We start from the raw sequence: 27,775 nt of genomic DNA, 5'->3' as shown, positions 1-27,775 counted from the left end.
GAGCACGAAGACTTTTTAACCGTGGCGGAGTCACTGAAGAAAGAATTTGATAGTCCAGAAACTGCTGACCTGAAGTTTCGAATTGATGGGAAATACATTCATGTTCATAAAGCTGTTTTGAAAATCAGGTACTTTTGCATGAGCTCAAAGACATCAGTAAACTTACCTTCCGTTTGCAGTTTCCATTTCTTTGTTATTCCGTGAAATACATACTAGTGATAAATAGCCTTGACAGTACAACTCTCACAACTTAATACTTTGGCTGATAACTCTTACTAAAAAGCATTTTGCATGTATTCTCATGCTTCTTTTTAAAAAAGTGTTAACAAAGGTCTGTAAATATTTGTCTACATTGTTTGTTAAATTGAGGACCTGGTAGATACCTAATTTTTCCAGAAAATTTACATGGTTAAAAAATATAGGAAAGATTGTTAAGTGAATGCAAGTGTGTGTTCTTTATTCTTATATTTGTTTATCTGAGACATGGAGAGAGAAACACAGTGGAGCTCACGCACTGAGCTCCTCGCATGCCTGGGGTGAGCTGAGAACGGGGGTCAGGATCTCAGCCCAGGTGTTCTGTGAGGTGAGAAGAACCCAGTTCCTTCAGTCATCCCTGCTGCCTCACAATTCTGCCTTAGCAGGAAGCTGGAGTCAGGAACTGAGCTGGGTATCAAATCCTGGTACCCTAGTACAGGACACAGCATCTTAATGGCTGGGCTAAATGCTTACGACCCTCTGCCACTCCAAAGAGTTGTCCCTCAGTAGGAAACTTTGATGGTGAGCTTGCTGGGCTTCTGGCCCAGAAGGACGTAATACCCAATTGAAGAACACTTTTATAGGCGTACAGACTTTTGTGTAAATGTGGGGAGGAACTGTGCATTTATTAATATCTTAATGTTCACTCTGAGATTATTACAGAGACAGAATTAACATAACTTCAGAGCATTGGTTGGTCATTTGTGTCTTTGGAAATTTGGCTAAAAATCTATTTGCAAAATAATTCATTTGACAAGAACTAAGTAGTCGTATGTTATTCTCAATATAAGAACTCAACATCTGGATTGTGTTTACAGGGAAGATGAATCTGGAATGTGTCTGTGAAACTTTAGGAACCCAGTCTATCCCTTTTTTAGATAATTACCCCTCTCCCCCTGCCGCTTTTATATTTATTTATTTGAAAGAGTTACAGAGAGGGAGACAGACACAGCTTCCACCCGCTGGCCCACTCCCCAGATAGGCACAATAGCAAGGACTGGACCAGACCAATGCCAGGAGTTAATCCAGGCTCCCACATGGGTGGCATGGGGCCAGGCATTGGGCACTTTGCTGCTTTTCACAAGCCATTAGCAGGGAGCTGGGTTAGAAACAGAGCAGCCAGGATACTAGTTAGCACCCATGTGGGATGCCTGTATTGCACGTGATGCCTCTACCTGCTACACCACAACACCAGCTCAGAAAATGGGCTTTTTTTTTCTTTTTGAAAAAGATTATATATTATACCTTACAAGAATCCAGTATTCAGAAAATAATTCCTCGTGCATGTGGATTTGTACACATCCAAAGTAGTACAGAAAGATCGCTTAGGTTTTCTTCCAACACGTGGCTCTTCCGGTGCGTGGAGTTTATAAATCAGTCTGTTAGGAGGCTTGAGGAGAGAACAGGGAGCAGGCAACCAAGAAATAAAACTGGACTTGTGACTGCCTTCAGTGTATCAGAAAAGCAGGAAGAGGTTTGTGCCAGATGATGGAATAGCGTGCAGGCTGATACAGGGCCGTCAGCCTTTACTGGTGGTCGTTTGGATATCCCTAACATCATTCACAGGCTGTCCATCTGAAAAATGAGCCTGCTCTGGGTTTTCTGATTTTCAAGTCCCTCCTGCAGTTGTCTTGGTAGGACCTTCTGCGGGCCTGCGGACCGGACGTCCCACCCAGAGCCCACTGTCAGGCAGCCAACACTGCCTATGGTCACAAGAATCCACAGATCACACTATAGACGATACCAAATGAGATATTTACATGTTAATATATGGAAAGAAGTTGTGACTTCTCATTTCTGAATTTCATTTCATTTTTAAAAACTCATTCTGTGCCTGTTCTAGAAAGAAACAAGTGAGCAAAAAATGAAAATTTACTCATAAAGTCCAGTGGGAATGACATTGTTGCTGGTGGGGGTTGGCCTCTGGGCTGGATGAGCAGTGCTGAGTGTTGGAGAGGAGCTGTCGGAAAAGAGACTGCGTGCGGGCAAGAAGGCACGAGTGTAGGCACCGACGCTGCAGTGCCCTCGGGGTGACCTGGCTCCCGTGGGCCCCCATGGAGCAGTGAGCGGCTCAAGTGACTTTGTCCGCTCAGTTTGGTGTATAACTCTGGCTTTTCTGTTGGCAGGTGTGAGCACTTTCGATCCATGTTCCAGTCTTACTGGAATGAGGACATGAAGGAAGTGATAGAAATAGACCAGTTCTCTTACCCTGTGTACCGTGCCTTTCTGCAGTACCTCTACACAGACACAGTGGATCTGCCGCCTGAGGACGCCATAGGTACCTCAGCCACCCTGGGCTCCTCGTGTTCCTAGACTGCTGAAATGTCAAATTGCAGAGTGCTTGGCTTGTGCATGGCTTTTCGATGTCTTTAAAATGCTGTTGTGTCATGGTCATGGTTAGTAATAATGGACATAGTTTTTGGCCACATTTTGTTAATATTAAAGCATAAGCTGCCAATGGATGCAACATTTTGCAACAAAATTGGGGGCAGGGCTCTACTTCCTTTTCCTTTGTACTGTAGAAGAAACTGGATCAAGAGATTACCAGAAGAGATGTGTTTGGAGAGATAGCAGAAGGTGGGCATCAAGGCATTTGCATGCTTGCATCGACAGTATTAAGATCTTTCTGCTGACTTAGCTGCGCAGCTGCTGTTTGAACTGAAATGTGTCTGCAAGTTACGGTAGGTCGCTCTCAGCTCACTCAGAGCTTCCCCGCTTTCTCCTTTCAGGCCTTCTGGATTTGGCGACGTCTTACTGTGAAAACCGACTGAAGAAGCTTTGTCAGCACATCATCAAGCGCGGGATTACTGTGGAGAACGCCTTCTCCTTATTCTCTGCTGCGGTCCGATATGATGCGGAGGTAACCTAAAGCAGCCACCAGACACCACATCTCCCCTGTAATGCCCCACGCGATCCTGTCCCCTTTGTCGTCCAGGAGACGGGGAACGCCATGAGTGACTGCACTTTGTCTAGGCGATTAGTGAGCCCGCTACCCTTAGGATGTGATGTCCAGCCTTGCTTCTGTATCCTGTGTTTGTGTTTTCAAAACCAGTAGTTCTGCCGCTTATGTTATTAACTAGGATACGCTGAGTTGCCAGCAGCCGCACTGCAGGTTGGACCATAAATGCCGGACCTAAGTGGACTAAGCACATTCTGATCTTTCTGGACGTGAGCATCTGTGTGTCCCTTTGAGATGCACGCTGCTTGTCTCGCTGACTCTGCCCTTGTAGGAGCCCGGGACGCTGTGTGTTTTGTCTCTGTGTGCTCTGCACTACTACCCTGACTTTAATGTAACTTGCAGTTCCACATGTGTAAGAACTTCCTGTGGACTATTTTTGTCTCATTTCTGTACTGAATTGAGTTCTTAATCCTGGCCTCCATGGATCTCCAGAGAGTCAAATCTATGGGCTTTTGGAAATCAGAACTTTGACATTTCTATGCATTTTCTTAGAGCTAAAAACCAAGGAGTCGGCCTGTAAGCTTCTGGGTGGGCGGATATAGGCACGTAAGGGTGCTGCACTGAGTGGAGATGGTGCCACCAACAGGGCGTGTGGAGGAGTGTGACTCACCTAGAGGCTGCTGCGTGGAGCTGGCTCACCAATCCATAGAAAATCTCCAGGCCTGAGGGTTCCTGGTATCCACGAAGGTCTGCACGTTCAGTGAGCCTAGCGAGCCTCCCCTGACTGCACTGTCATCATTTGACTCGGCGGAATACCTGGCAATAGGGATGTATTGACCGCTTGCAAAGCTCTGCGGCCTCTGAGGTGTCATGAGGACAGACCTCCCCTGAATCACATGTAGGGATTGGAGTGGGCCATTGCATCTTATATTTTTAAGATGTGTCTTGTTTTTGAGGTGTTATGATTATACATATTTGATAAGGTCAGCCGTAGCTGACCTTGTAGCACAATAAGCAGATGGAAGGAAGGTCAGTAAATCATTTGCAATAGAAATAGAAAACAGTGGTATTGATTTTTCTCCCTCTCCTCCCTTACCCTTCCTGGGGCGCCAATAACTTCTCTGTTGGAAGATTTCATATTTACCCAGTGGTTTTTAAATTGGGCTGCTGTCTTTTCTCTCCATTTAGTGATTAATTCAGAATGTTCTGGATGCCAACTCCTGCTCCCTTGCCCTGTTGTTGATGAGTTCCGGGTTGAGTTATACCTTGTTGCCGGTCTCCTCCCTCGTCCCCACACAGAACTGCCTGGTGGAGGCCGACTGCTTGGCTCTGGGTGCTGGGAGTTTCTTCCTTACCTTCAGCAAAGGTGCACCCTGGAGGTTTTCTGTAAAGCCTCTTGGTGCCTCTGTCGATACTGGTGTATCAGTTGGCTTTTTTCTCACTGAGCATAAACACACTGAAAACCGCCCCAGAGAGGCACCCGATGCTGAGTGCAGTGACCTATGAGTGTAGTTGAACGCCTCACCAGGAAAGTTTGCTTTTTAAGACTTCAGTGCATCTAAATCTCACAAGTGTTGCAGATTAAATGTAGGAAAAAACACTCTTTCCAGGGACTGTTTTAAGGTTCTGATACAGGCGATTTAATTGACTACTGTACTCTTTCATGTCTTTGAGGGATGTAGTAAAAAAAAATTCTTGATAATAAACCCCGTATGCTGTATCTGGTAGTTGGTTAGAAGCTGCTGAGGAATCAGTTTGGAAATGAATTGTAAAAACTGCTTTCAGAAGACCAGTGAGGGGGTGTACTGTAAGGGTCCATGAAAGATGGAATGGAGGAGTGAAGAAGCTTTAAAGTTCATGCATACAGCCTGGCGTGGTAGCCTAGCAGCTAAAGTCCTCACCTTGTACGCTCCAGGATCCCATATAGGCACTGGTTCTAATCCCAGCAGCTCCACTTCCCATCCAGCTCCCTGCTTTGGCCTGGGGAAGCAGCTGAGGACGGCCCAAAGCCTTGGGGCCCTACATTGTGTGGGAGACCCAGAAGAGCTCTGGGATCCTGGGTTCGACTGACTCAACTCCAGCTGTTGCGGTCACTTGGGGAGTGAAGCAGTGGACAGAAGATCTTCCTCTCACACTCTCCTCTGTATGCCTGATTTAAAAAGAAATAACAAAACTTTATGCATACCAGTGGTCTTCATGAAGTTTGTGGAAAATGCATGTTATGAAACATTTATGCATGGGTTTATGGTCTTTTTTTCACCCCAATAAGTATAATTTTCTTTTCCAAACAATTTTTCGAAGCACCCTCATATGGCTCTGCCCCCATTCAGTGGGTCAGAATGCTAGGAAGGGGATGACTGCCTGTTGCTTGTGTATCTTCTCATTTCTATACAAGCGACTGAGAGTCTTCCATACCCCATTTTGACAAGGCAATACGGAAACAAGCATGTGCACCTCCAGACAGCATGAATGCATGGCCTCAGGGCTCGAGGAGTTTGGGAAGTGTGCTGGTGGTGACAGAGCCGTGCTGTGGAGGTTGAACTTCCTGTCCTGCAGGAAGAACATTGATGCCGAGCGGCAAGCGCCGGTGATGGGCTCTCACGTTCTGGTGCGGAGCCACGCTGGGCACGCTTGGGAACCCTTCTGTTTACACTGATTTCCTCTCAGATCACTTTTGTTTTCTTAGTATATTGTAGCATTAGAAGAAAAAGTTGAGTGTTTATTTCCCTGGGATAAAGGATTTTTCAAGCAATCCTACCTAGCTATTTACATATCACAATTTTTGCTTTTGGTGGGAAGCAATTCCTGTGATTCCAGGAATCTGACTCTGAAGTTGCTTTTGGATATAATTAATATCAGAAGGCTTAGTGCCAAGGGTAGAGGATCATTTTTTTCCCTCCAGAGGGCCAAATTAAAATTTCCCAGTAATTAGTAGGGTAGAATTTTGTCTTTGTATAGTAAGAGAAAAGCACCCTTTATTTTCTCAAATGCTAGGACATTCTAATATGTTCTGGAAGATAAAACCCAAAGCCACTTTGATCTAGAGTACTTTTTCTGCTTTTTAATCAGATGGATTGCAGACTTCGAGACTGCGGGGGTCTTACCTGTAATTACCTGTGAACAGGGCTGGCAGAGCTAGGTCTGGGTTGTGATCTCTGCCATCTGGCATGGGTCTGATGGGTGGCTGTGACCCCGGGCTACTTGTCTGACTCCAACCAAGGGAGTAAATATTGGTGTCTGTGTTAGCTTTGCGAGTTAGGACGGGATAAAAATTCCGGAGGGGATGGCTGTGTTCACATTTTGAAAAATAAGACTGCTAAAACCACAACTCTGTTTCACTTTGTTGCTGATGAATATTTGTGGAAAGGAGTATTAGCCTATTTTCCAAGTATGTTTAGTAATTGGAATAACTTAGGTGCGTAGATTGGAAGTGAATATATCCTTTGGAGCAGTGATTTATGTTCTGGTCTCCCTTACGCATTGCGTGAATCTGATAGTTTTGCCTCAGAGCCACTGGATAGTTCCACTGCAGAAAGGCTGTATTAGATCCCTCTGCGTTACCCCATAAACATGTCCTGATTCGGGGGCCTTAAGACTCTTATTTTGTCTGAGCTTTTTGTTATTTACTGGTCAGAGGATTCACTTCATTTAGTTGGGCAGAGTTGTACTTTCTCGATGGCTGCAGAATGAGTGAAAAGTCACGTAGATGTTTCAGCTACTAGAGAGGGCTGGTCTCGGGGAGCGCTTGTCCTGCGTGCTCAGCCAGGGCTGGCCACCTCGGCTCCCCGGCTGCCGGGTTGGCCTGCTGGGTTGCCATGTTCTTCCTTTACGTCAGCTTGCCAGGTTCCGTCTGCCTCGACACATCCCCTCCTGCCCCTCACGCAGATCCAGCTTCATCAGGATTCAACTAGTTCTTTACACAAGCAAATTGAGATTGTTTTCAGTATTCTCCAAGTTTGTCTTTTTATGCTTAAAACTGTTCAACATTTGTTGAGTGAGGAGCTCTCTCACCAATTCTGATGAACAGGAGAGGAAGAGGAGGGAGCTGGATAGGGCTGTTGTTCAGTTATGAAGCAGATTCTAATTGGAATCACTGCTTTTGTATATCTCTGCCAGCTTAAAAGTTCTTGAAGCTTCTCCTCAGAGCTAGTGTTGTGGAGAGCAGAAACTGCCATCCCAAGCCAGAGTGCTCTACTTCTTTTTTTTAAAAGATTTATTTATTTCATTACAAAGTCAGATATACAGAGAGGAGGAGAGACAGAGGAAGATCTTCTGTCCGATGATTCACTCCCCAAGTGAGCCGCAACGGCCGGTGCTGCGCCGATCCGAAGCCAGGAACCAGGAACCTCTTCCGGGTCTCCCACATGGGTGCAGGGTCCCAAGGCATTGGGCCGTCCTCGACTGCTTCCCCAGGCCACAAGCAGGGAGCTGGATGGGAAGTGGAGCTGCCAGGATTAGAACCAGCGCTCATATGGGATCCCGGGGCATTCAAGGTGAGGACTTTAGCCGCTAGGCCACGGCGCCGGGCCCAGAGTGTTCTACTTCTGATCTAGGTCTCTGCCAGTGGCCTGGGAAGGTAGTGGGGGATGGTTCATATACTGGGCGCCTGTCACTCACATAGGGGACCTGGACTGTTTCAGGCTCCTGGCATCAGTCTGATCTAGCCCTGGCTTTTGTGGGCATTTGGGGAGTGAACCAGTGGCTATGGGATCTCTCTCTTCTTTCCCACTCTACCCTACGCCCTTTAAACAAATCTTAAAAAAAAAAATTAAGGCAACTTCCGTACAATTAGTGAGTTGAGGACCCAGTGCGGTATCCTAGTGGCTAAAGTCCTCACCTTACATGCACCAGGATCCAATGTGGACAACAGTTCATGTCCTGGCTGTCCACTTCCCATCCAGCTCTCTGTGGCCTGGGAAAGTGACCCTGCACCCATTTGGGAGACCTGGAAGAAGCTCCTGGCTCCTGGGTTCAGAATGGCACAGCTGCGGTTGTTGTGGCCACTTGGAGAGTGAACCAGCAGACAAATGATCTGTTTCTCCTCCTCTCTAAATCTGACGTTCCAATAAAAATAGATAAATCTTTTTAAAAAATTAGTTTAATACTCTACATTTGCTTACTATACACTAAAAACATCCTGAATTATAAATTAGTAGCATGAAGTGGTAAGGCTTTATGATGTGTGAGTTAGATTCACTCTTCTCTTGAAGTGAAAATGACGTAATTAAACGTTCATATTAAAAGGTCCTCACCTGATTCATGGTGGAAGAACGTCCTATGCTCATGGTGGGCCACTTCTTCCTAAGTGTAGACCACGATCTGTGATAAATATGATTGAAATGTGACCTGTCTTTGTGTCCTGGGAGCTGTTTACCTGGTAGATGTTAGTACCAGCTGTAGTTGCTTTTTTTTCCCCCTGAATAATCAGAGAGGAGTGTTAGAGTTTACGTTTTAGCTTGTCATAAACACAGCATCGGTCGCACATTTAGTTCACTGAATCTCTTGAAAAACAGGATTCAGAAACTGCTAACATCTTCCATGTGCTTGGAAGGATCAGAAAAACAGAAGTGGGGCAGCAGCAGGCCCACTCAGACTAGCTATGGTTTCTCTCAAAGGTGGCTGGGGGGCAGCATCGCCTAGGACAGGAGGCGATCACTGCTGGCAGGCCTGTGCACTGTGTGAATCGGGGTCTCTGTTGGTATGGGCCCTTGTCCCCTCTACTCTGTACTCCCACATTCCCAGTCCCAGATCGGAGCCATCAGGACCCTGCTTTGGGAATGCCACTGAGTTCCTGGTTGGCAGAAGCCTGACTGTTGACCTTCACTGTGGTACTTGACTGGCAGCCAGTGCTCCCAGTTCAGCTGTTTGACAGTGTTTAGTGGGCTGTGCTTTTGTGTGTGTGGACATTATGAGTGTGTGGGCATTTTGAGTACATGCCCAGTGCTTTGTTGATGTAACAAATATGCACTCCAGGATTTGAGGGGACAGACTATTAGGTCTGTGGGAGATGAAAGGATACTTTTGCATAGACAGAAAAAGGTGTTTACACATCACCGTGGCTTCTGCCTTGTGCTTGTTGGTGGCTGGCGAGCTCCATTCGTGTGGCTGGAACCTGTGTTCCATCCACATGTTTCTGCAGGCCCAACTCAGAAATGAGAGTGCTGGAAGTGGCATTCTGCAGCTTTAAATACGAAGTCATCTTTATTAAAGACAAAAATGAACTGTGATGTCAGATTAGTTTGCCTGCCTGTCTCATCATCCCTTTTCTATGTCTTAATCTTCCTCTTCCTTAAACTCAGCTCGTGTCTTAATGCTGGTTTCTTGAATATGAAGAGTCACATGAGAAGGACTGGTGTGACATTTGGTTTTCTGTAGGAAAACGTCTTGGAGCTTAGGCAGGCTCTCCATCGTGTGACGGAAGACCTCAGCACGGGTGCGCATGAGTAGAGGGAGCTGCTGCTCTCGCTGGCTTATGACTAGTGTTTGACCTTGACCCGTGGCCTTGTGTTTGCCTGGTTTGAAGTAACTGGCCTCTCAAATATTATTTCTGGGGGAGGGCCCAAGACTTGGGGTGAGGGGGTTGGAGAGGAGTTAATTCAATCACAGCTAATAAAAAATGGCCTCTTCTTGTTTTTATTTTTGTTGTGTGTCCAGGATTTAGAAGAATTCTGCTTTAAGTTTTGCATCAATCATTTGACAGAAGTCACGCAGACTGCAGCATTTTGGCAAATGGATGGCCCCCTGCTAAAGGAGTTCATTGCTAAAGCCAGTAAATGTGGAGCCTTTAAGAACTGAAGCGCAAGGCTGCGGGGTTTTGTGTGCGTGCTCAGGGGTGCGGTAGGCGTGGCCGGTTTGTGCTCTTCAGTTGATGTGATGCTGCAGGTAAAAACACCATGAGGTCGTGTTTTCTCCCACCTCTGAGACCTACTTCTCTCTGTAGGGATTACAGGAAGGATGCCCAGCTTTCCCTGAGCTGTTAGAAACGTGTATATTTTAAATGCAACCTTTCTTAGATTCGGGCTGGGACCCTGGGAAAGAGATTTCCATTTGCTGTCTCCATTCTCAGTGTTGGCCAGAGGAACTTCTGAACTTGAAAAGGGACCTTAGTGACAGCAGTCCCAGCTCCTGTAGCATCCTGGCTTGGATACCTGGAGATGTGTTGTGAGGAGAGGCCCCTCCTCTTCCAACGCAGGTGGGGGCCGGCCCCTGAGGCTAGGGCGTGTGGAATCCCACACTAGTGGCTGGTGGTAGATTGATGGTAGCCTGGCTGTAGCCTGGCCGTAGCCTGGCCGTAGCCTGGCTGTAGCCTGGCTGTGAGGGACTGTAGTGGAGTGTGAGAGGCTGTTTGTGTGCTTGTGTATTGATGGCTTCTTAAACTCAAGGTGTAGCAAAAAACAAAACAAAACATTTAACGTGGGTTAAACTTATTGAAATGATTACGTAAAGATAAATTTCTAGGTTAGCCAAGACTTCTTCAGATTTACGTGCATAAGGAGTAGTTTTTAGAACTGTCACAAAGCTGATAATGAATTAGAATCTCCACTACTCATCCGTTACTTACACAATAAGGTTTCATTTTGTTACTTTATAAACTCAAGTCAGATTGCCGCCCCACCCCCACCTTTTGCCCTATAAATGCTTACTGGTGGGAGGTATATGGCGTGGCTGCCAGATTGTCACTAGCTGTGTATGACTTGAAGTGGTTCTTACAGCCAGCTTCCTTCCAGGACTTAATGGAATTTGTTTTATTTTCTCTTGACCAAATATCCTCATAGATGTGCTCATTTGAAACTTCCCCACCATTCACTTTGCATTTTCTTCTACTTCTAAATTATGTTTGTCAGAATACTTAGCACAGTTTAACCTTAAAGGCTGAAACTTTGATCTTCATGACAAGATCCTATTTAAAAAAACATCTGTCTCTTTGGCCTGTTATGGAGCATGGCCGGGTGGGCTCCAGGAGCATCTGGCCGCTGAGTCTGGGCCACCCTTGTGTGAGCTCCCTGTTGGGATCTCGTTTTCTCCCTGCAAGCACTCCCTTCTGAACATGGAGCCCAGCGGCTTTCAGAGCCAGATTAATAAAGGGCGTGAAGCCGTGCTGCTTGCTGTCATTCTCCACCATGTATTCGAATGCAGATGTGGAATTCATTGGTGGTGACTGAAGTCAGAAGCTGCAAGTCCCAGCCTCCTTTTCTTGACATCACCCATGCCTAGTGAATCACTGGGCTAGAATTAGCTCTGCAGCATGGGGGCATTTTTCTTCCTGGGTTGAATGCACATCACCCAGATTACTGGCAGTGTTTATAGATAGTATTTGCAACATCACTGCTACGTAGGCTTATGATATGAACAAAAGGAGAACTTTAGTGTGTGTGCTATTACTCCTGAGAAATCTTTAAAAAAAAAAAAAGCACAAATTGAAGTAGTAGAGGCAGATCCATTGATCCAGTGCATTCAGCAGCTACTGAGTTTCTGACTTATTAGGTCACTGAGAAACCTGCATGCAGGGAAATGAGAGTTAGACCTTCCAAAAGTACTTGAGGATCTTTTTTTAAAGTATTTTTATTTTTCTACTTGGTTTTGTTGTTGATCATAGGAAATAAAAACTATTGCTTGAAATGGCTTTTTTTCATCTGACATAATAATGGAAGCCAAAGTATTTACATTTCTCAAAACCACCCATGATGTACTCTTGAACTTCTTACTGGAACAATGTTTGATATTCTAGTATGTAAGCTGTATTTATGTAATGTTAAGAATGACATACTAATAAATACGGTGTTAAAACAAGCATGTAGTGTGTTTCTTAGAGTTGGTAGTATTCAGTATTCCCTGAAACAGTAAGGGGATGCTGACGCTTGGTACTCCATGGGTGGACTCTGACGAGTTGTGCAAAGTGAAATAAGCCAGTCAGTCATGAAGAGAAATAGCGTGTGATTCCTCTTATGTGAGGTAGCTGCTTGATGACTGATAGACATAAGTAGTAGAAATGGAAGTGACCATGGGCTGGGAGGAGGCTGGGAAGTGTGATGGGTAGTTTCAGTTTTGCAAGATGCAGGGCCTTTTGAATGGTGATGAGTGTTGCCCAACAGTGTGGACTTACTCAGTGGCTATAAGGTGTACAGTTTAAAAGTGGTTGACTGAGTTTTCTTTTGATCGTTTCTGAAAAGTCAGTACTGTTATTGGACGGTATCTGGCTAAAAATGGGCATGACCAGGACCATGTCACTAGTTGGTTCTCAGTCTCTGGGTTTGGGATGGGCATTTGGGGCAGTGGCTGAGATGCCACTTGGGTTGCCCCCAAGTGCATACCTGGGTTCAAGTTCCAGCTCTACTACAACTCCAGCTTCCTGCTAATGTTCATCCTGGGAGGCAGCAGAAAAACACGTCTGGATCCTTTGGAGGTAATTATTACAAATGAAGGGAAGATGGTTCCTATCCTCAAAGAGATATGGTTAAGAATGAACTCACGAAGGTACTTATGAACAGCTTTCATGATAGATGAAATCGCACTTGACCTGACCAGTTAAGACTGTATGAGACATGGGAGTGCGGAACAGGTAACGTGTTCTTCAGCTCATCTCCAACAGGTAAGTGGCAGGCGCAAGGCCATAGAGATGGGGGCTGATAAGCCTTCCAGAAATTGCCATGAGTCTGGTCAGGATTAAGCCAGTGCCTGCAACAAGGGAGAGGGAGAAAGAGAGAGCCAGAGAGAGTATGTGTATGTGTTTGTATCCACAATGTTCATATTATAGCATCTAAATTAGGCAAAAATAGGCTAGAGTAGGTAAGTAATTTAAGCTCTCCAGTAGGGACACAGCTAAAGCACAGATCCCAGGTGTGTGACAGTAGTTTGCCTGGGATTTGCCTACTTTTAGGACTCCTGTGGTGTGATAAGCCCCACTGACATATTATCTACCTTAAGTGATAGGTAGAGGATTTTTAATAAAAGTTAACTTTATAATAAAAAATGATCACCTCAGTACTGCTACGTAAGCTTTGTTCCAAGACATAATAGGAACCTGAAGTTACAGCTACTTAACTAGGAACAATCTTTACTCATTAGGTCTTCTATGGAGTCTGCTTCTGTAGCTTCTTTTAAAGATTGATATATTTGAAAGAGCTACAGAGACTGAGAGGGAGGGAGGGGAAGCTGGGAAGCCAGAGGGGACTGGGAGGTCTGAGTTTCCATCTGCTGGCCCACTGTCAGGCCTAAAGCCAGTAATTCCCGTGTGGCTGCAGGGACCCCAGCACTTGGGCTGTTCTTTGCTGCTTTCCCAAGTGCATCAGCAGGTGGATCAGTAGTGGAGCTGAGTGCCAAATCTGAAAAACAGTGACTTAATGTTTGTTTGCATTGTATCTGCCAGGGCTTAGATAAGTAGCTGTCCCCCAAGCCTTATGCCAATGATATTAAGAGGGTGGAAACAACCCAATTATGATGCTTCAAGGTGAGGCCCATCTCAAATCCTGGTGGCTTTTTAAGAGCTGCTTGTGTGTTCTCTTGTCATGTGACACGGTGCACATCTGGACTCTACCAGCAAGGCCACTCCTGACTGGACGCTTCACCTTTGGAGCCTCATCTTGATCCATCCCTCCAGGACTGTGAGTCAAAATCAACCTCTTCAAAAAGTAAACTTTCTGGCATTTAATCATAGAAACAGTTGCAGGCATATGCTGAGTGCTTACTACATGCCAGACGCCATACCCGGACTCAGGTGAACCCACAGCATTACTGCGCACTTCAAGGGGGCGAAAATGAGAACTGTGAATGTTCCTAAGGGTCTGCCTTGGTGATACAAACACATCTTTTTCACCCTTTTACGTTCCCACTAATGTTCCTAAGGGTCCAGCTTTTCAAATTTAGGTGTTGATTTTGAAGATGGATGTGTATGTGTTTAAAAATTTTATTTATTTTTATTGGTACGCCAGATATACAGACAGGAAATATCTTCCATCTGCTGATTCACTCCCCAAGTGGCCGCAATGGCTGTCTTCTACATGGGTGCAGGGTCCCAAGGCTTTGGGCAGTTCTCGACTGCTTTCCCAGGCCACAAGCAGGAAGCTGGATGGGAAGCAGGACCTCTGGGATTAAAACTGGCGCCTCTATGGAATCCTGGTGTGTGCAAGGTAAGGACTTCAGCCACTAGGCTGCCATGCTGAGCCCAACTGAAACATCTTTAAAAAGCAGAGGTAACAAGATGGGTGCATGTAGCAGCACTATGTTCATGTCTGTTCTGCCTAGTGTGATTCCAGGCTTGAACTGGTCTTGAAAGTCTGGAACGTTTACACTTTGGACCCTGGGGTTAGGAGCACTTCTACTTAAATCACCTTAGATCATTGGGGGGGGGGGGAGGGCAGGGAAGGAACGCACCAGCAGGGATCCACCCACAGGATCCCGAGTGCACACAGTGAGTGGGCTTGGAGATAGGATCCAAAGTACTTGAGCAGAATCTGAGAAAGATTTTATTGGAGAGGTAGGAAGAACACCGTGGAGGGCATGAAATGCCAATTCTGTAAGAAGAGGTGGCAGGCAATAGGTGTTGCAGTTTATGGCTCAGCAAACAGACTGGTCCCAAAGATGTGCGGCTTTCACAGTACTGTGTGGTTTTGAACCTGCTGGCTTCTGGTTGAGGAAAGGGCAGTCCTCAAGAAGACAGGGATGACATCGAAGCGGAACTTGACATAAGGTCTGTATTGTCTGGAGAACAGCACAAGGTTTGTTTTAAGCCCTTAAGTAGTTCAATCTCCTTCTTTAGCTGCTGCTGTCTTTCTTCAGATTTGTTGATTTTCTTCTCTATTGCTTTGAAAAGAAGAAAGTGATTTTAGATCTTCAGTAGTTCTATTAGAATATATTAATTTTGGCATGCTTTCCTCGCCAGTGCATAGTGCTTGGGATGCTTGTCTTAAAATAATCTCTTATGAACACAAAGTGGTTCTTTTTTTTTTTTTTTTTTTTTTTTTTTTTTTTTTTTTAAAGATTTATTCATTTTTTATTACAGCCAGATATATACAGAGGAGAGACAGAGAGGAAGATCTTCCGTCCGATGTTTCACTCCCCAAGTGAGCCGCAACGGGCCGATGCGTGCCGATCCGAAGCCAGGAACCTGGAACCTCTTCCGGGTCTCCCACGCGGGTGCAGGGTCCCAATGCATTGGGCCGTCCTCAACTGCTTTCCCAGGCCACAGGCAGGGAGCTGGATGGGAAGTGGAGCTGCCGGGATTAGAACCGGCGCCCATATGGGATCCCGGGGCTTTCAAGGCGAGGACTTTAGCCGCTAGACCACGCCGCCGGGCCCACAAAGTGGTTCTTTTACACCTTTACTTCTGCTTCTACTCCCCTGGATTCTAACATTTATCACACCTACAGCCAGCCATTAAACCCTTAGGACTCCATGTACACAGAGCAGAACCCCAGCTGACTGGTACACCTTTGAGAATTGAACACTGTCTCATTGGCTGAGATGAAGTTTGGAAGTAATGTGGCTGAAGTGCCAAGGACAGGGCCTGTCTCTCAACAGATGTACATCTGATTTGTAATGTTATATCTTCCGGTGTAATTCAGAAATAGGAAAACATGTGGAAACTTACAAGGTAACTTTAGTTGGGGTTCGTAAGTGAGTAGCATTCAGTGACAATGTGACTTTTGGGAAAAGCTTACAAGGAAGCTTTAAAACCACTAGTGCTATGTGTGACGTGTCCTAAAGATGCAACTTTTATGTGATCAGCAGAGGAGTATCTCCAAAAAGCAAAGCTTTCTAGAAAGACAATGAAGACTAATTTTTAAGAACGTGGTTATTCTCACTAGCAGCCATGTTCAAGAGACTCTTAAAAGATTCATTTGGCAAATTTTTTAGAATGTCTTTTTGGATACTAAATGTAACATAGAATTCCGTGTGATAGAACCAGTATGTGTATGCTCAGACAGGGATAACCTACTGACAGACACACCCTCGTGTGAGAGAACAGTGAGCAGGTACTGGGTGCCACCAGGGAGAGCCACTCCTGGTGAACTGGGTGGTCTCCTCTCCCATGCAGTGAAGGCCAGGGCACAGGTGCCCACTGGCGGTGGCAGCCTTGACAAGTCACATCAGGCTCCTACGAGGCCATTTGGCTTGGCTTGATTGAGGACTCAATAGATGATCAACCTGTTACCCAGGAGTGGCCTCCCTCCCTGGTAACACCAGGTTTTCTTTTTCTACAGAAACTTCTAGGTTACTCTTCTCACTATCCCCCAGTGAACTTCGGGAGAGTGAGATTTCACCATCTCCCCAGGGCATGGGGAGGCAACCTGCCTGCCCTGGCCTCGCCAGCTCCTGTCTGCTTGTGTGGGCGCAAAATAGCCATAGCTTGGAACTTTTATATTTGTCAGAAAAGTCATAAAGTAGAAACAACGCATCTGTACTATGCAGGAAATCTGAATAATACAGGTACTAAAAAGAAATTATAAATCCAGCCCGCTACTATTTCCATAGGGTACAGTGGGTGTGGTGTCCCTGTGTATTTAGATTTTGTTTCCTTTGTGGTCTGTATGTAGGGGTAATAACCGTTTTGGTGACAGGCTTTTTATGCAATGCACATTCTTCTAAAATATTTTAACCTATAGTGACAACTATTTCTAAATTACGCTGCTTGTTCTATAACTCATACCTGCTGCAAAATTTAAAATTGTATCTTCAAAAAATCCACAGTCAAATAGTGAAGTCCCAATGTCCTCATATTCTGGAGGGAGAGAAACATTTTCAGTATAAATCTGTATAGACAGATACTTCAACAAACATTCCACAACAGGGAAGGTGAAAGGCGCTCATCTCCCCTGGCACTTCAGTGTCACATGCAGAAGTGGCACCGTGGGACCAGAACCTCCAGCAGGGAAGCCCCACGCGGGGACAGAGGCTCGCTCCAGCTGGAGAAGTGCTTGGAGTATCAGATGACAGGAGAGGGTAAGAAGGAGCTTTCAGAACCACTTACTGTCCTTTTGTAGCTTTCTTGGTCCTACAGAAAACAGTTCCTTTCCAGACACATTTTACACGGTGGTCTGAACTCTGGACTGCCAAGTTCCCTTGTCTGAGACATCTATGATATCTTTGTTTATGCTAGAGACTGTAAGGCTAAGTAGTCATAGAATGGCACACACAGAGAAACTTGGGGTTGGCCTGGTGGCTTAATAAAACTGCCACCTGCCACACCAGCAATCTAGTGTGAGCGCCTGGTTCACGTCTAAGCTCTCTGCTAATTAATGGCTTGGGAAAAGCAGCAGAATATGGATGGCGCAAGTGTTTGAGCCCCCTGTCTCCACATGGGGAGACCCGGGTCAAGCTCCTGGCTTCCGCCTGGCCGTCTGGGGAGAGAACCAGCAGATAGACGCTTGCTCTCTGCCTGTCTCTCTGTCACTGACATTCAAATACGGAAGACTGAAAAATCGAAGTTCAAACCAAACATTGATCAACAGATTACAACTGTGTCTTCTATACTTTTTTCCCTAGCTAACATTATTTTAAAAAGGATTCTATGGGAGACAGACTGAATCGAATAGACTGTCAGAAAGCACTCTTCTCGAGCCCGGCAGCGTGGGGGCGGGTTCAGGTGAGTAGCCACAGCCAGCTCAGACTGTGCTGGCTGGTGGCATTGGCTGCTGCCTGCTTTCGGCATCAAGACCCTGTGAGCTACCCACATCCTGTTCCCCGGTAGGAGCATACAGGTACCGTTATTAATGAATGAGGACAAGGGCCTGGCGCAGTAGCCTACTGGTTAAATCCCTGCCTTGCATCTGCCAGGATCCCATATGGCTGTTGGTTCATGTCCCAGCTGCTCCACTTCCCATCCAGCTCCCTGCTTGTGGCCTGGGAAGCAGCTGAGGACGGCCCGAAGCCTTGGAACCCTGCATCCACATGGGAGACTGGGAGAAGCTCCTGGCTTCAGATTGGCTCAGCTGCAGCTACTGTGGCTACTTGTGGAGTGAACCAGCAGATGTTAAGATCTTCCTAAGAGTAGGGCCTTTCCAATTAAAAAAAAAATCTTAAAAAAAGAAAAAAACCAAATAGCACAGGCAGAAAGTGTTTTCTGTTCATTTTGGCTTTGCATAGATCTTAGCAATTCCTGCACTGAGTGATGGCATTTCAGTACCTGATTCTGAGGTATTGTTGTCCATGAGCTTTGCTTGAACCAAATATAGTTTGTCCAACAGTTCTTCAAATAACTCATTGAGAAGTCCTGCTTCCTTACATTTCTTAAGAAAATCAGCTTTTACAACTGCATCTGAGAAAAAAAAAATGTTTTAGAAGGAAATGGCCTGAGGGCAGCTAATCATAAATCACTTGATGGTTACTCGTTGAGCCTTGACCAGTGCTAGAGGAGAACCGTTAGTAAAGTCATGCATAAGATTTACTGAGGAGGAAGGAGGTGGCTGCCCTGAGTCGGTGGATGAGTTTGATGGAGAGAGAAACGCAGCAAGGTGTGGAGGCTGCAGCAGGATTGCTGACAGAAAGTTTTAGAACGAGAACTAGGAGCACAAATGAGCAGAACAGAATGGTTTAGAAAGCTGCACCCTGGTTGGAGAGGGAAGAAGCAGCTTGTTGAATACCTTTCCTGTTCTAAACAAAAGCCCCAAACTCTAAAAAGATGGGGCAGTGGGCTATGTGGGCTATGATGCCAGTTGAAGTCTTGTGTGCTCTACCTCCACTCCAGCTCTCTGATAATATTACCAGGGAAAGCAGGCCCAGGTGCTCGTGAGAGACCTAGAAGAGGCTCCTAGCACTTGCCCGGCCCAGCCCCAGTTACTGTGGCCACTTGAACCAGCAGATGAGAGATTGATCTGTCTTCTCTTTCTCCCTTTCTCTATGTAACTTAATTATTTTAATTGGGAAGGCAGATTGACAGAGGAGACACAGACATCTTCCATCTGCTGTTCTTTCCCCAAGTGGCCGCAACAGCTGTAGCTGAGCCAGCTGACCCGAAGCCAGGACTTTCTTCTGGGTCTCCCATGTGGGTGCAGAGTCCCAAGGCTTTGGGCCATACTGGCACCTTGCAAGGTGAAAATTTAGCCACTTAGCCATTGTGCCAGGCCCTGTAACTGCCTTTCAAATAAACAGATGCTTTTTTTCCCCCTTAATTTAAAAGGGAACCATGTATCACTGGGCAAGAGAATGGGAGAAAAATACGTTGCTGCCAAGGCCTTTCAAAGATCATGTAGGCTTCCCCCACCAGAAAGGGCAAGATTGCTTCATAAAAAACGGACTCCAGCCTCTTAAGACGCACAACATGGACGCTGGCCAAGCCAGAGGTGAGTCTGCCCTCCACAGTGGGCCCAGGATGCCACACGCAGAGCTGTGTGCAGTGTTAGTATTTGCCCTCCTGGTTTTCGCGCTTGCTTTGGTCCGTTTTATCCCTTCTAGTTCCCTGTCTTCCCATTTTTGGTACCCCGTGCCCATTCACCATCGTATTCTGGAAGTATTTTGCAGGGGCTCATAGCAGAAGGGTCTGTCTTGAATCTCAGATGAGACTTTGGACTGAGACAGGACTCGATGTGTGGGGGTGCAATGGGTATACTTTGCATTGGGAAATGAACATCAGTCTTTGGGTGTAAGGGCATAATGCTAGGAATGTTAGTTTGGTTATCCCCCTGAAGGCACAGGTGTTAAAGGTCAACAAGGTCTTACTGCTAAGTTTCCACCCTTTCCATCCTTCAGCCATTAACTCCAGCATAGCTTTGGAAGGTAGGGCCTTTGACAAGTGCAACTGACTTGGGGTGAAGCATGCACAACTGATTCATGGTGGCTGTGTCAGGAGAGAGCACACCTGCCCCTCCACACAGGGGCCACCATCCAGTGCCCTCTTAATGTCTGACCAGTGAGGACAATAATCCTAAGTAACTTCTCCCCCATTTCAGTTGCAGTAACAAAACCTGACACCAGCTTAGAACTACTGCAGGCTGTGTATGTCAGACACTACTCATGGCAAACCTGTGTCTCTGCGGGATTCTTCCATTATTTGTCTGCTGGATGTTGGTATTTCGCGTGTCTGGAAGGAGAGAAAATCAGGATTACTTTATGTTGATTGGTTTTACGTAACCATAAATGCCATCAGTACAAACTCAGTCTTTGCTGTGTGTACTCAAATGATAGGCCAATGGTGAAAACCCCACTCTAGACTCAGGTGTAGATGTGACTGTCAGACTATTCTCAAAGTTGTCTGAGAAGCATCCCCCATTATAAACAGTAAGAGGTAAAAGTCAGATTCATTAACTTAACTCAAATGAGCTCATGCAAACCGTTTCAAATCCCCCAAAAATTTTATGTATAATGATAACCTAGAAGGTCTGGGGTTGAGCCTGGAGCCAGGGACTGTGTGGCTACCTGCCTCCACCCACTGCACGTCTTCAGCCCTTAGGCATGCCATTGGTCCCATGCTCTCACCAACCTGGCACCCAGAGGGTGCTTTACAGGAGCTGTGGGAATGCGGCCTCCTGACAGTTCTGCGTCTGGAACTTTCAGAAGCTCTTTGCTAATCCTGCCATGGTTCTGTAGGATTCTTCCCCAAAAAGCATCCTCAGGAGCAACTTCAGCTCCATCTAGCAAGGAATACAAAGATTGTAAGCTGGATGCATTTGTTGAAATGATTGGGAAAGTATATTTCTCATAAAATTTAGAGTGGTTTAAGGAAGGACTCTATGAAGGGAAGTCAAATTACCAGTACACAGTACTGGTAAGTCAGATATACAGCGAGGAGGAGAGACAGGAAGATCTTCCATCCACTGGTTCACTCCCCAAGCAGCCACAACAGCTGGAGCTGAGCCCATCTGAAGCCAGGACCCAGGAGGTTCTTCCGTGTCTCCCACGAGGGTGCAGGGTCCCAAGGCTTTGGGCCGTCCTCAACTGCTTTCCCAGGCCACAAGCAGGGAGCTGGATGGGAAGTGGGGCAGCTAGGATTAAAACCAGTGCCCATATGGGATCCCAGCTCATGCAAAGCGAGGACTTTAGCCACTAGGCTTTCATGCCAGTCCCATAAATCTTAAAAACTAATCTGGCACTGATATTGTGGCACAGCAAGTTAGGCTGCCACTTGTGATGCTGGCATCCTACATCAGAGTGCTCCTTTCAGTCTTATAATTTCTGCTTCCAGTGTAATCTCCTTCTAATGCACATTGGAAGGCAGTGGAAGATGCCCCAGGTATTGGGGTCATACCACTCATGAGTGAAGTAGCAGATACCTGTCTCCTTGTTATTCTGCCTTTTAAATAGGCTTTTAAAAAATGGGACTAAAGGGCCCAGTACCGTGGCCTAACGGCTAAAGTCCTCGTCTTGAACGCTCTGGGATCCCATATAGGTGCCAGTTCTAATCCTGGCTGCTCCACTTCCCAGCCAGCTCCCTGCTTGTGGCCTGAGAAAGCAGTGGAGGATGGCCCAATGCTTTGGGATCCTGCACCCACATGGGAGACCTGGAGGAAGCTCCTGTCTTCGGATTGGCTCAGTACCAGCCGTTGTGCTCATTTGGGGAGTGAATCATCGGACGAAGATCTTCCTCTCTGTCTCTCCTCCTCTCTGTATATCTGACTTTGTAATAAAAATAAAATAAATCTTAAAGGGACTAAGGCATTACTTAGAACATGCTTAAAGTACTAAATTCTGCAGATCAAAGGTATAGACTGGGCCTGGTGCCATGTCTCAATTGGCTAATCCTCCCACTAGAAGTGCTAAGATCCCCTATGGGTACCAGTTCGGGGCCCAGCTACTCCACTTCCCATTCTGTTCCCGTCTTATGGCTTAGGAAAGCATTAGAGGACAGTGCAAAACCTTGGGTCCCTGCATCTGCCTGGGAGACCTGGAGGAAGCCCCTGGCTTCAGATGGGCTCAGCTCTGGCTGTTGCAGCCACATGGGGAGTGAACCCCCAGAAAGAAGATCTTTTTCTCTATAAATTTGTCTTTCAAAAGTATAGAACAACAGAATGGATAAAAACAAAATACACTGGTGTGACTATTTGGCACAGTGGTTAAAATGCTTAATTTCAAATCTTGGCTCTACTTCTATTCCAACTTCCTGCTAATAATGTACACTCTAGCGGGCCACAAATGTTGTGTTCTTACCACCCACATCTGTGACCTGGATTAGTTTCTGGCTCCTGGCTTCGGCCTGGACCAACACTTGCTGTGGGGTGGGGAGTGAACCAGTGGATGGGAGATTTGGGTCTCCACCTTATAAATAAAAATTAAGAACACCCAGTGATATGCTGCCTACCAAGAAACTTGGTTCAGGGATAAAGAAACCCAGATAATGAAAAACAATGAAAAAGAGACATTCTATGTTAATGGAAACCAAAAGTGAGCAGGAATAGCTACAATTAGATGAAATAAGCCTGAAAGACAATTAAAAGGTTATAATCCTCAAGGACTTGGAAAAACAAGCCAAAGTAGAAGACACAGAGCCGAGGGGCTGGTAAGGGGCACACTGGTTAAACGGCTACTTGTGCAATATCCCATACTGGAGTCCTGGCTGCTCCACTTCCAATCCAGCTCCCTCCCTGTTCATGACCTGGGAAGGCATAGGAAGATGGCTCAGGTATTTGGGCCCCTGCACCCACCTGTGAGACCTGGATGGCGTTGAGGCTTCTAGGTTCAGCCTGGCCCAGTCTAAGTCCTAACTACAGTGGCTATTTGCAGAGTGAACCAGCTAAGGGAACTCTTTCTCTGTTACTTCACCTTTCAAATAAATAAAACATCTTAGAGCTCAGAGAAAACAAAAAATCTAATTCTTTGAAAGCAACCATAATTAGCAAAACTGATGAACTCTTACCTATAAAGAGTCAAAATGAAATGAAAAGATATTAGAACTGATAGTACTATAAAGGATTTTAGGGAGATTACAAACATGTACCAATAAATTAGAAAACCCACACGAAATGGACACCTACACAGATGTGTGAGGCATGAAAATGAATTATCCCAACAAGCAAAGCCCAAGATCAGAGAGCCTCACACCTAAATTCTACTGAACTTTGAGGGAAAAATTAATGTCAGTTATTAACTGAAAAATGGAACTTTTTACTTATGAGTTCAACATTACCTTCCAAAACCAGTCACAAAAAACTATAGAATATCCCCAATGAACATTAAGTGCCAACATTCTCAACAAAGCCTTATCAATTGAATCCAACAATGCACAAAAAAATCATTATGACCATGTGTAATTTATCCCCGGAAGGAATAGATGTTCAACATATACAAATAAATATTAAATCATCAGGATGAATGATAAAAATCCCATGATCAGCTCAGCGTAGGGAGAGAAAGTTTATGATAAAATTCACTGTCTAGGAGCAGGTATTCAGCCTGATAATAAAGCCATCTTCGTCCTGCTGCAGGATGCCTACATTGAGTCCAGCTTCCTACCAAAGCAAACCCCGGGAGGCAGCAGTGATGCTGAGAGCCCCCTGCTGCCTCAGGCTTTTAGGGAAGGAACCTGTGAATGGGAGCTCTCTCTGCATGCACATAAAAAATTTTTAAAAAGTCAACATTCATTCATAATAAAAAGCAAGCTTCAAGCAAAATTCCAAATAAAAGGAACATAAAAAGGACTACAAATGACAAACCCACAGTAATAGGCTGTGAGAAAAGTTGGGAGCATTTGTTTTAAGATCTAGACACAGACTAGATGTCTACTCTCTGCTTTACTCAGTATGGTATGGCCCTCTTCTTGCATGTGCCAGCATCCCATGCAGGCACCAGTTTCTTTCTTGGCTGCTCCACTTCCTGCCTAGTTCCTGCTTGTGGCCTGGGAAAGCAGTAGAGGATGGCCCAAGGGCTTGGGACCTTATACCTGCATGGGAGACCCAGAAGCTCCTGGCTTCAGAATGGCTCAGCTCTGGCTGAGGTGGCCACTGGGGAGTGAACCAGCAGATGGAAGACCTTTCTCTCTGTCTCTCCTTTGTGTGTATCTGACTTTCCAATAAAAATAACTAAATCTTAAAAAAAATCCTGACAGGGCCTGGCGGCGTGGCCTAGCAGCTAAAGTCCTCGCCTTGAAAGCCCCGGGATCCCATATGGGCACCGGTTCTAATCCTGGCAGCTCCACTTCCCATCCAGCTCCCTGCTGGTGGCCTGGGAAAGCAGTGGAGGACGGCCCAATGCATTGGGACCCTGCACCCGCATGGGAGACCCGGAAGAGATTCCAGGTTCCCAACTTCGGATTGGCGCAGCACCGGCCATTGCGGCTCACTTGGGGAGTGAATCTTTGGACAGATCTTCCTTTCTCTCTCTCCTCCTCTGTGTATATCTGGCTGTAATAAAATGAATAAATCTTAAAAAAAAATCCTGACATTTGCAGCAAAATGGATACAACAGGTCACTATATTAAGTGAAATAAGCCAGTCACAGAAAGTCAAATACTGCATGTTCTCTCATATATATAAACCTTAAAAAAAAAAAAGGCTCATTTTTAGATCTGAACTTCAAATCGTAATTACTATACGCAGGGAAAGATGAAAGGTGGGGGACAGAGAGGGGCTACATATCAGGTCCCAAAATACAGTCACAAGTATTAAGTTCTATAATGCTTAACTGAGAAATGCGTCTAACAGTTAAATGTCACAAAATTGGTCAAAAATGAAATCTTTCAAGTAGTGAAAATAAAGAAGGCTAATGAAAAAAACCAAAAAGTAGGATCAGTAAGTTGTAGTGTTTCTTACTGGGGTAACTGTATCACCTCCATGTGTCTGTAGGATGAGGAGCTGGAAGAGAGGAGCGAGTGGGCTCCAAAGGCTTCTGCATGGTCGGGTCAACTCCAGCTGCATGTTTGTTCAAACATTACACTGTACCCCATAAAAATATACAAGAGCCACATGTTAATTGAACATATTGAAAAAATAAATTACCAGCTCATGATTATCCACTGAGAGATGTTTCTTCCTTCCTCTCTTTCTTGGAAAAGCATCTAAAAATGGAAAAATGGAACTAATAGGTAAGATTACTGTTTGACTACAGATAATAACCCTTTATATGCCAAAAGTTATTACAAAGATAAAGTAGACTTACACTAGAGGTTTGTAGCACATACAACAGTCAATTTTCAATGTAGAAAAAAGATCTTTGTAAGTTAATACGATAAAAGTAAAACAACAGTAGAACAGTGGGCAAGCAGCTGGGAATTATCAGGGCACCCTGATGAAGTAGGCCATGTGAAAACAAATGCCACTGGTGAAGAGGGATGGGAATGCACTCAGTTCTGCTCTACAGATATCCAAAAAGAGGTTTCGTCCATCAGACGGCTGGATGTGTGCGAGGCAATGTTCACGACGCTCTGAGGGGCCTCGATCACCGTGCAGCCTCTCCGGGGGCCAAGGCTCCGGTGTTCCTATCATCCAAAACAACCATTCTACTTAGCGGAAATTTCTGCTTATGATTATAGCAAAACACAAAGAGACAGGAGGTGTTAGTTGAGGTTTAGATTTAACACAGGGAACTGGAAAGAACCTAAGTGTCCATCAAGTCACAGTAACTGTTACAGTTAAGTAATGGGACATCACGCAGCCTTCAGAACATGAGGTGGATCCCATTGATGCTGATGTGGAAGCAGCTCCACAATGTAGCAGGTTAAAAGCAGAGCACTGGAGCAGGTATGATTATACACAGGCTGCTTTTAGAGGAATTCAACAGGAGCAAGGATTCATTTTAGGACAGTTTAACAAAACAACAAACACATATTGTCTTCTTTCCTTGTCAATAAAGATGGATTGATAACAGTCTGTTGTCATATTTCCCGAAGACCTGAAATGTTAGTAGAATGACAAATGAGGGTGGGATTAACTGCCAGAAAATACACTTGGTCCATTCCAGAACTGTCTTTCCCAAACAGGCCCAGAGTGCAATGCCATGAGCTGCGCTGAGGCAGCGTGGGTGAGCCGCTGCCGTGTGGGAGCCCCATCCCACAGTGCCTGGGGCCAGGACCAATCCACCTCAGGACTGAGAGGCTAACCAGCAAGCCCAGGACACTCTCATTCATGGAATAGATAGCACTTGATTAATTTCATCTTCTGAAACTCCTGTTAGAACGGGAGCACTCACAGAAATCACAGCTTCTTACAAATGCCTGAGTTTGGCTCTTGAGATGTGGAGGATGGAAGATACCAGAGACCAGCTAAGAAAAAGATGTCTATTAACCAAGAATAAGATTCAGTGAAGTTACAAACTGCACAGAGAAACTGGTAGCCTTATAGGTATTTATAAATTTAATTCAAAAAGTTGCAGAAAATCTGACTTATCATTGAGCTTTCCTCAGTACTGAAATTTTAGAAACTTACCACTTTGAGTGACAGCCTGTGCTTTAGGAGCATGTTGCTGGCATAAGACTCTGAAAATAGACAATTTCATAGGTTATTTATAGTTTTCAATGTCTAACCTATTCCCTTGTCATTTCCAAGGGTCCTAACCGTGATCCCTGGCTGACACTGTGTAAAACTGCTGACTGATCCAAATCAAGTTCACAGGGAAGCGCATCAGGTGAGATCTCTCCTGAGCGCTCAGAGCTGTGGGAAGAGGCGTTACTTGGAGCCCTGCTGATGAGCAGTACTGGCTCACGCAAGCAGACAGCTGCACCTTACAGTCACAGCAACATGAGCTCCCTGGGAGGGCAACTCCTATACATGAAGATCTGAGAATGTAACTGCCTAGCAAATCAAATAGAGAGCAGCACAGTCTAAAATTCACATGTGTATACAGTGCCCAATGTTTCAGGCAACAAAATACAAAACAAAATATGCAGCATGTTCAAAACCAAATTTAAAAAATTACTTCGCAAACTCCTTTTAATGGTAGGCCTACAGGCCTGGCGCAATGGCCTAGAGGCTAAATCCTCACCTTGCATTTGCTGGGATCCCATATGGGTGCTGGTTTGTGTCCCGGCTGTTACACTTCCCATCCAGCTCCTTGCTTGTGGCCTGCACCCCGTGGGAGACCGGAAGAGGCTCCTGGTTTCTGACTGGCTCAGCTCTGGCTGTTACAGTCACATGGGAAGTGAACCAGCTAAGGGAAGATCTTTCTGCCTGTATCTCCATCTCTTTGTATATCTGCCTTTCCAATAAACAAATTAAAAAAAAAAAAAAATGGTGGGCAAGCCACTTTGTTTTAGGGTATTTGTCCCTAAGTCAGCATGACTCAGAAATCCTGCGGGCCAACCCTGCCGCTGATCAGCTATCCATGACTTACGGACAAGTTACTTTGTGGTTCAGTGCCTCAGTTTCCTCTTCTGTAACACGATAATAATCTCTACCTCACTGGGCTGTGTGAAGATTAAATAAGTTAACGTTTGTAAGACACTTATACCTATTGCTGTCAAATGTTAATAAAATAATGCCTAGAACACTTGGATAAAATTGGGGTGGGGGTATGCCTATAAGGAAGAAACAGATTTAGCCTATACATGGAATTCTAAACAATCATTTTGGGGTGGGTGTTTGGCCTAATAGTGAAGTTGTCATTGAGACTTCCACATTCCATAATAGAGTATGTGGACTCAAGTCCTGCGTCTGCTCCCAACTCAAGCTTCCAGCCAGTCTCACCTGGGAGGTAACGGGTAAGGCTCAAACAGCTGGATCTCTGGCCCCTGTGCAGGACACCCGGCATGAGTTCCTGGCCCAG

The 27,775-nt window shown here is 45.5% G+C and overlaps 2 protein-coding genes across 11 annotated transcripts in view; one reads left to right on the top strand and one right to left on the bottom strand.

The window, feature by feature from the left end:
• The window catches only part of RCBTB1 (RCC1 and BTB domain containing protein 1), a 52,728-nt gene extending 42,402 nt beyond the window's left edge, over positions 1 to 10,326 (top strand). For 9 of the 10 annotated variants that reach the window (XM_058670790.1, XM_058670789.1, XM_058670784.1 and 6 more), the window contains 4 exons: positions 2 to 128; positions 2,382 to 2,533; positions 2,985 to 3,115; positions 9,809 to 10,326. In XM_058670790.1, coding sequence (XP_058526773.1) covers positions 2 to 128; positions 2,382 to 2,533; positions 2,985 to 3,115; positions 9,809 to 9,949 — 551 coding nt within the window. In that variant the 3' untranslated portion in view covers positions 9,950 to 10,326. The remainder of the gene's footprint in view (position 1; positions 129 to 2,381; positions 2,534 to 2,984; positions 3,116 to 9,808) is intronic. The other variant, XM_058670792.1, reaches the window with a different exon arrangement.
• A 4,323-nt stretch (positions 10,327 to 14,649) lies between these two features.
• The window catches only part of SETDB2 (SET domain bifurcated histone lysine methyltransferase 2), a 99,071-nt gene continuing 85,945 nt past the window's right edge, over positions 14,650 to 27,775 (bottom strand). The window contains exons 18-23 of the mRNA XM_058670778.1: positions 26,440 to 26,489; positions 25,015 to 25,073; positions 20,111 to 20,168; positions 18,276 to 18,407; positions 16,800 to 16,871; positions 14,650 to 14,953 (exon numbers count right to left, since the gene is read on the bottom strand). Of these exons, the coding sequence (XP_058526761.1) occupies positions 14,799 to 14,953; positions 16,800 to 16,871; positions 18,276 to 18,407; positions 20,111 to 20,168; positions 25,015 to 25,073; positions 26,440 to 26,489 (526 nt within the window). The 3' untranslated portion in view covers positions 14,650 to 14,798. The remainder of the gene's footprint in view (positions 14,954 to 16,799; positions 16,872 to 18,275; positions 18,408 to 20,110; positions 20,169 to 25,014; positions 25,074 to 26,439; positions 26,490 to 27,775) is intronic.

Source organism: Ochotona princeps, chromosome 12 (assembly GCF_030435755.1).
Source record: "Ochotona princeps isolate mOchPri1 chromosome 12, mOchPri1.hap1, whole genome shotgun sequence".
Taxonomy (NCBI): domain Eukaryota; kingdom Metazoa; phylum Chordata; class Mammalia; order Lagomorpha; family Ochotonidae; genus Ochotona; species Ochotona princeps.
This window is presented reverse-complemented; position numbering and strand designations above follow the sequence as displayed.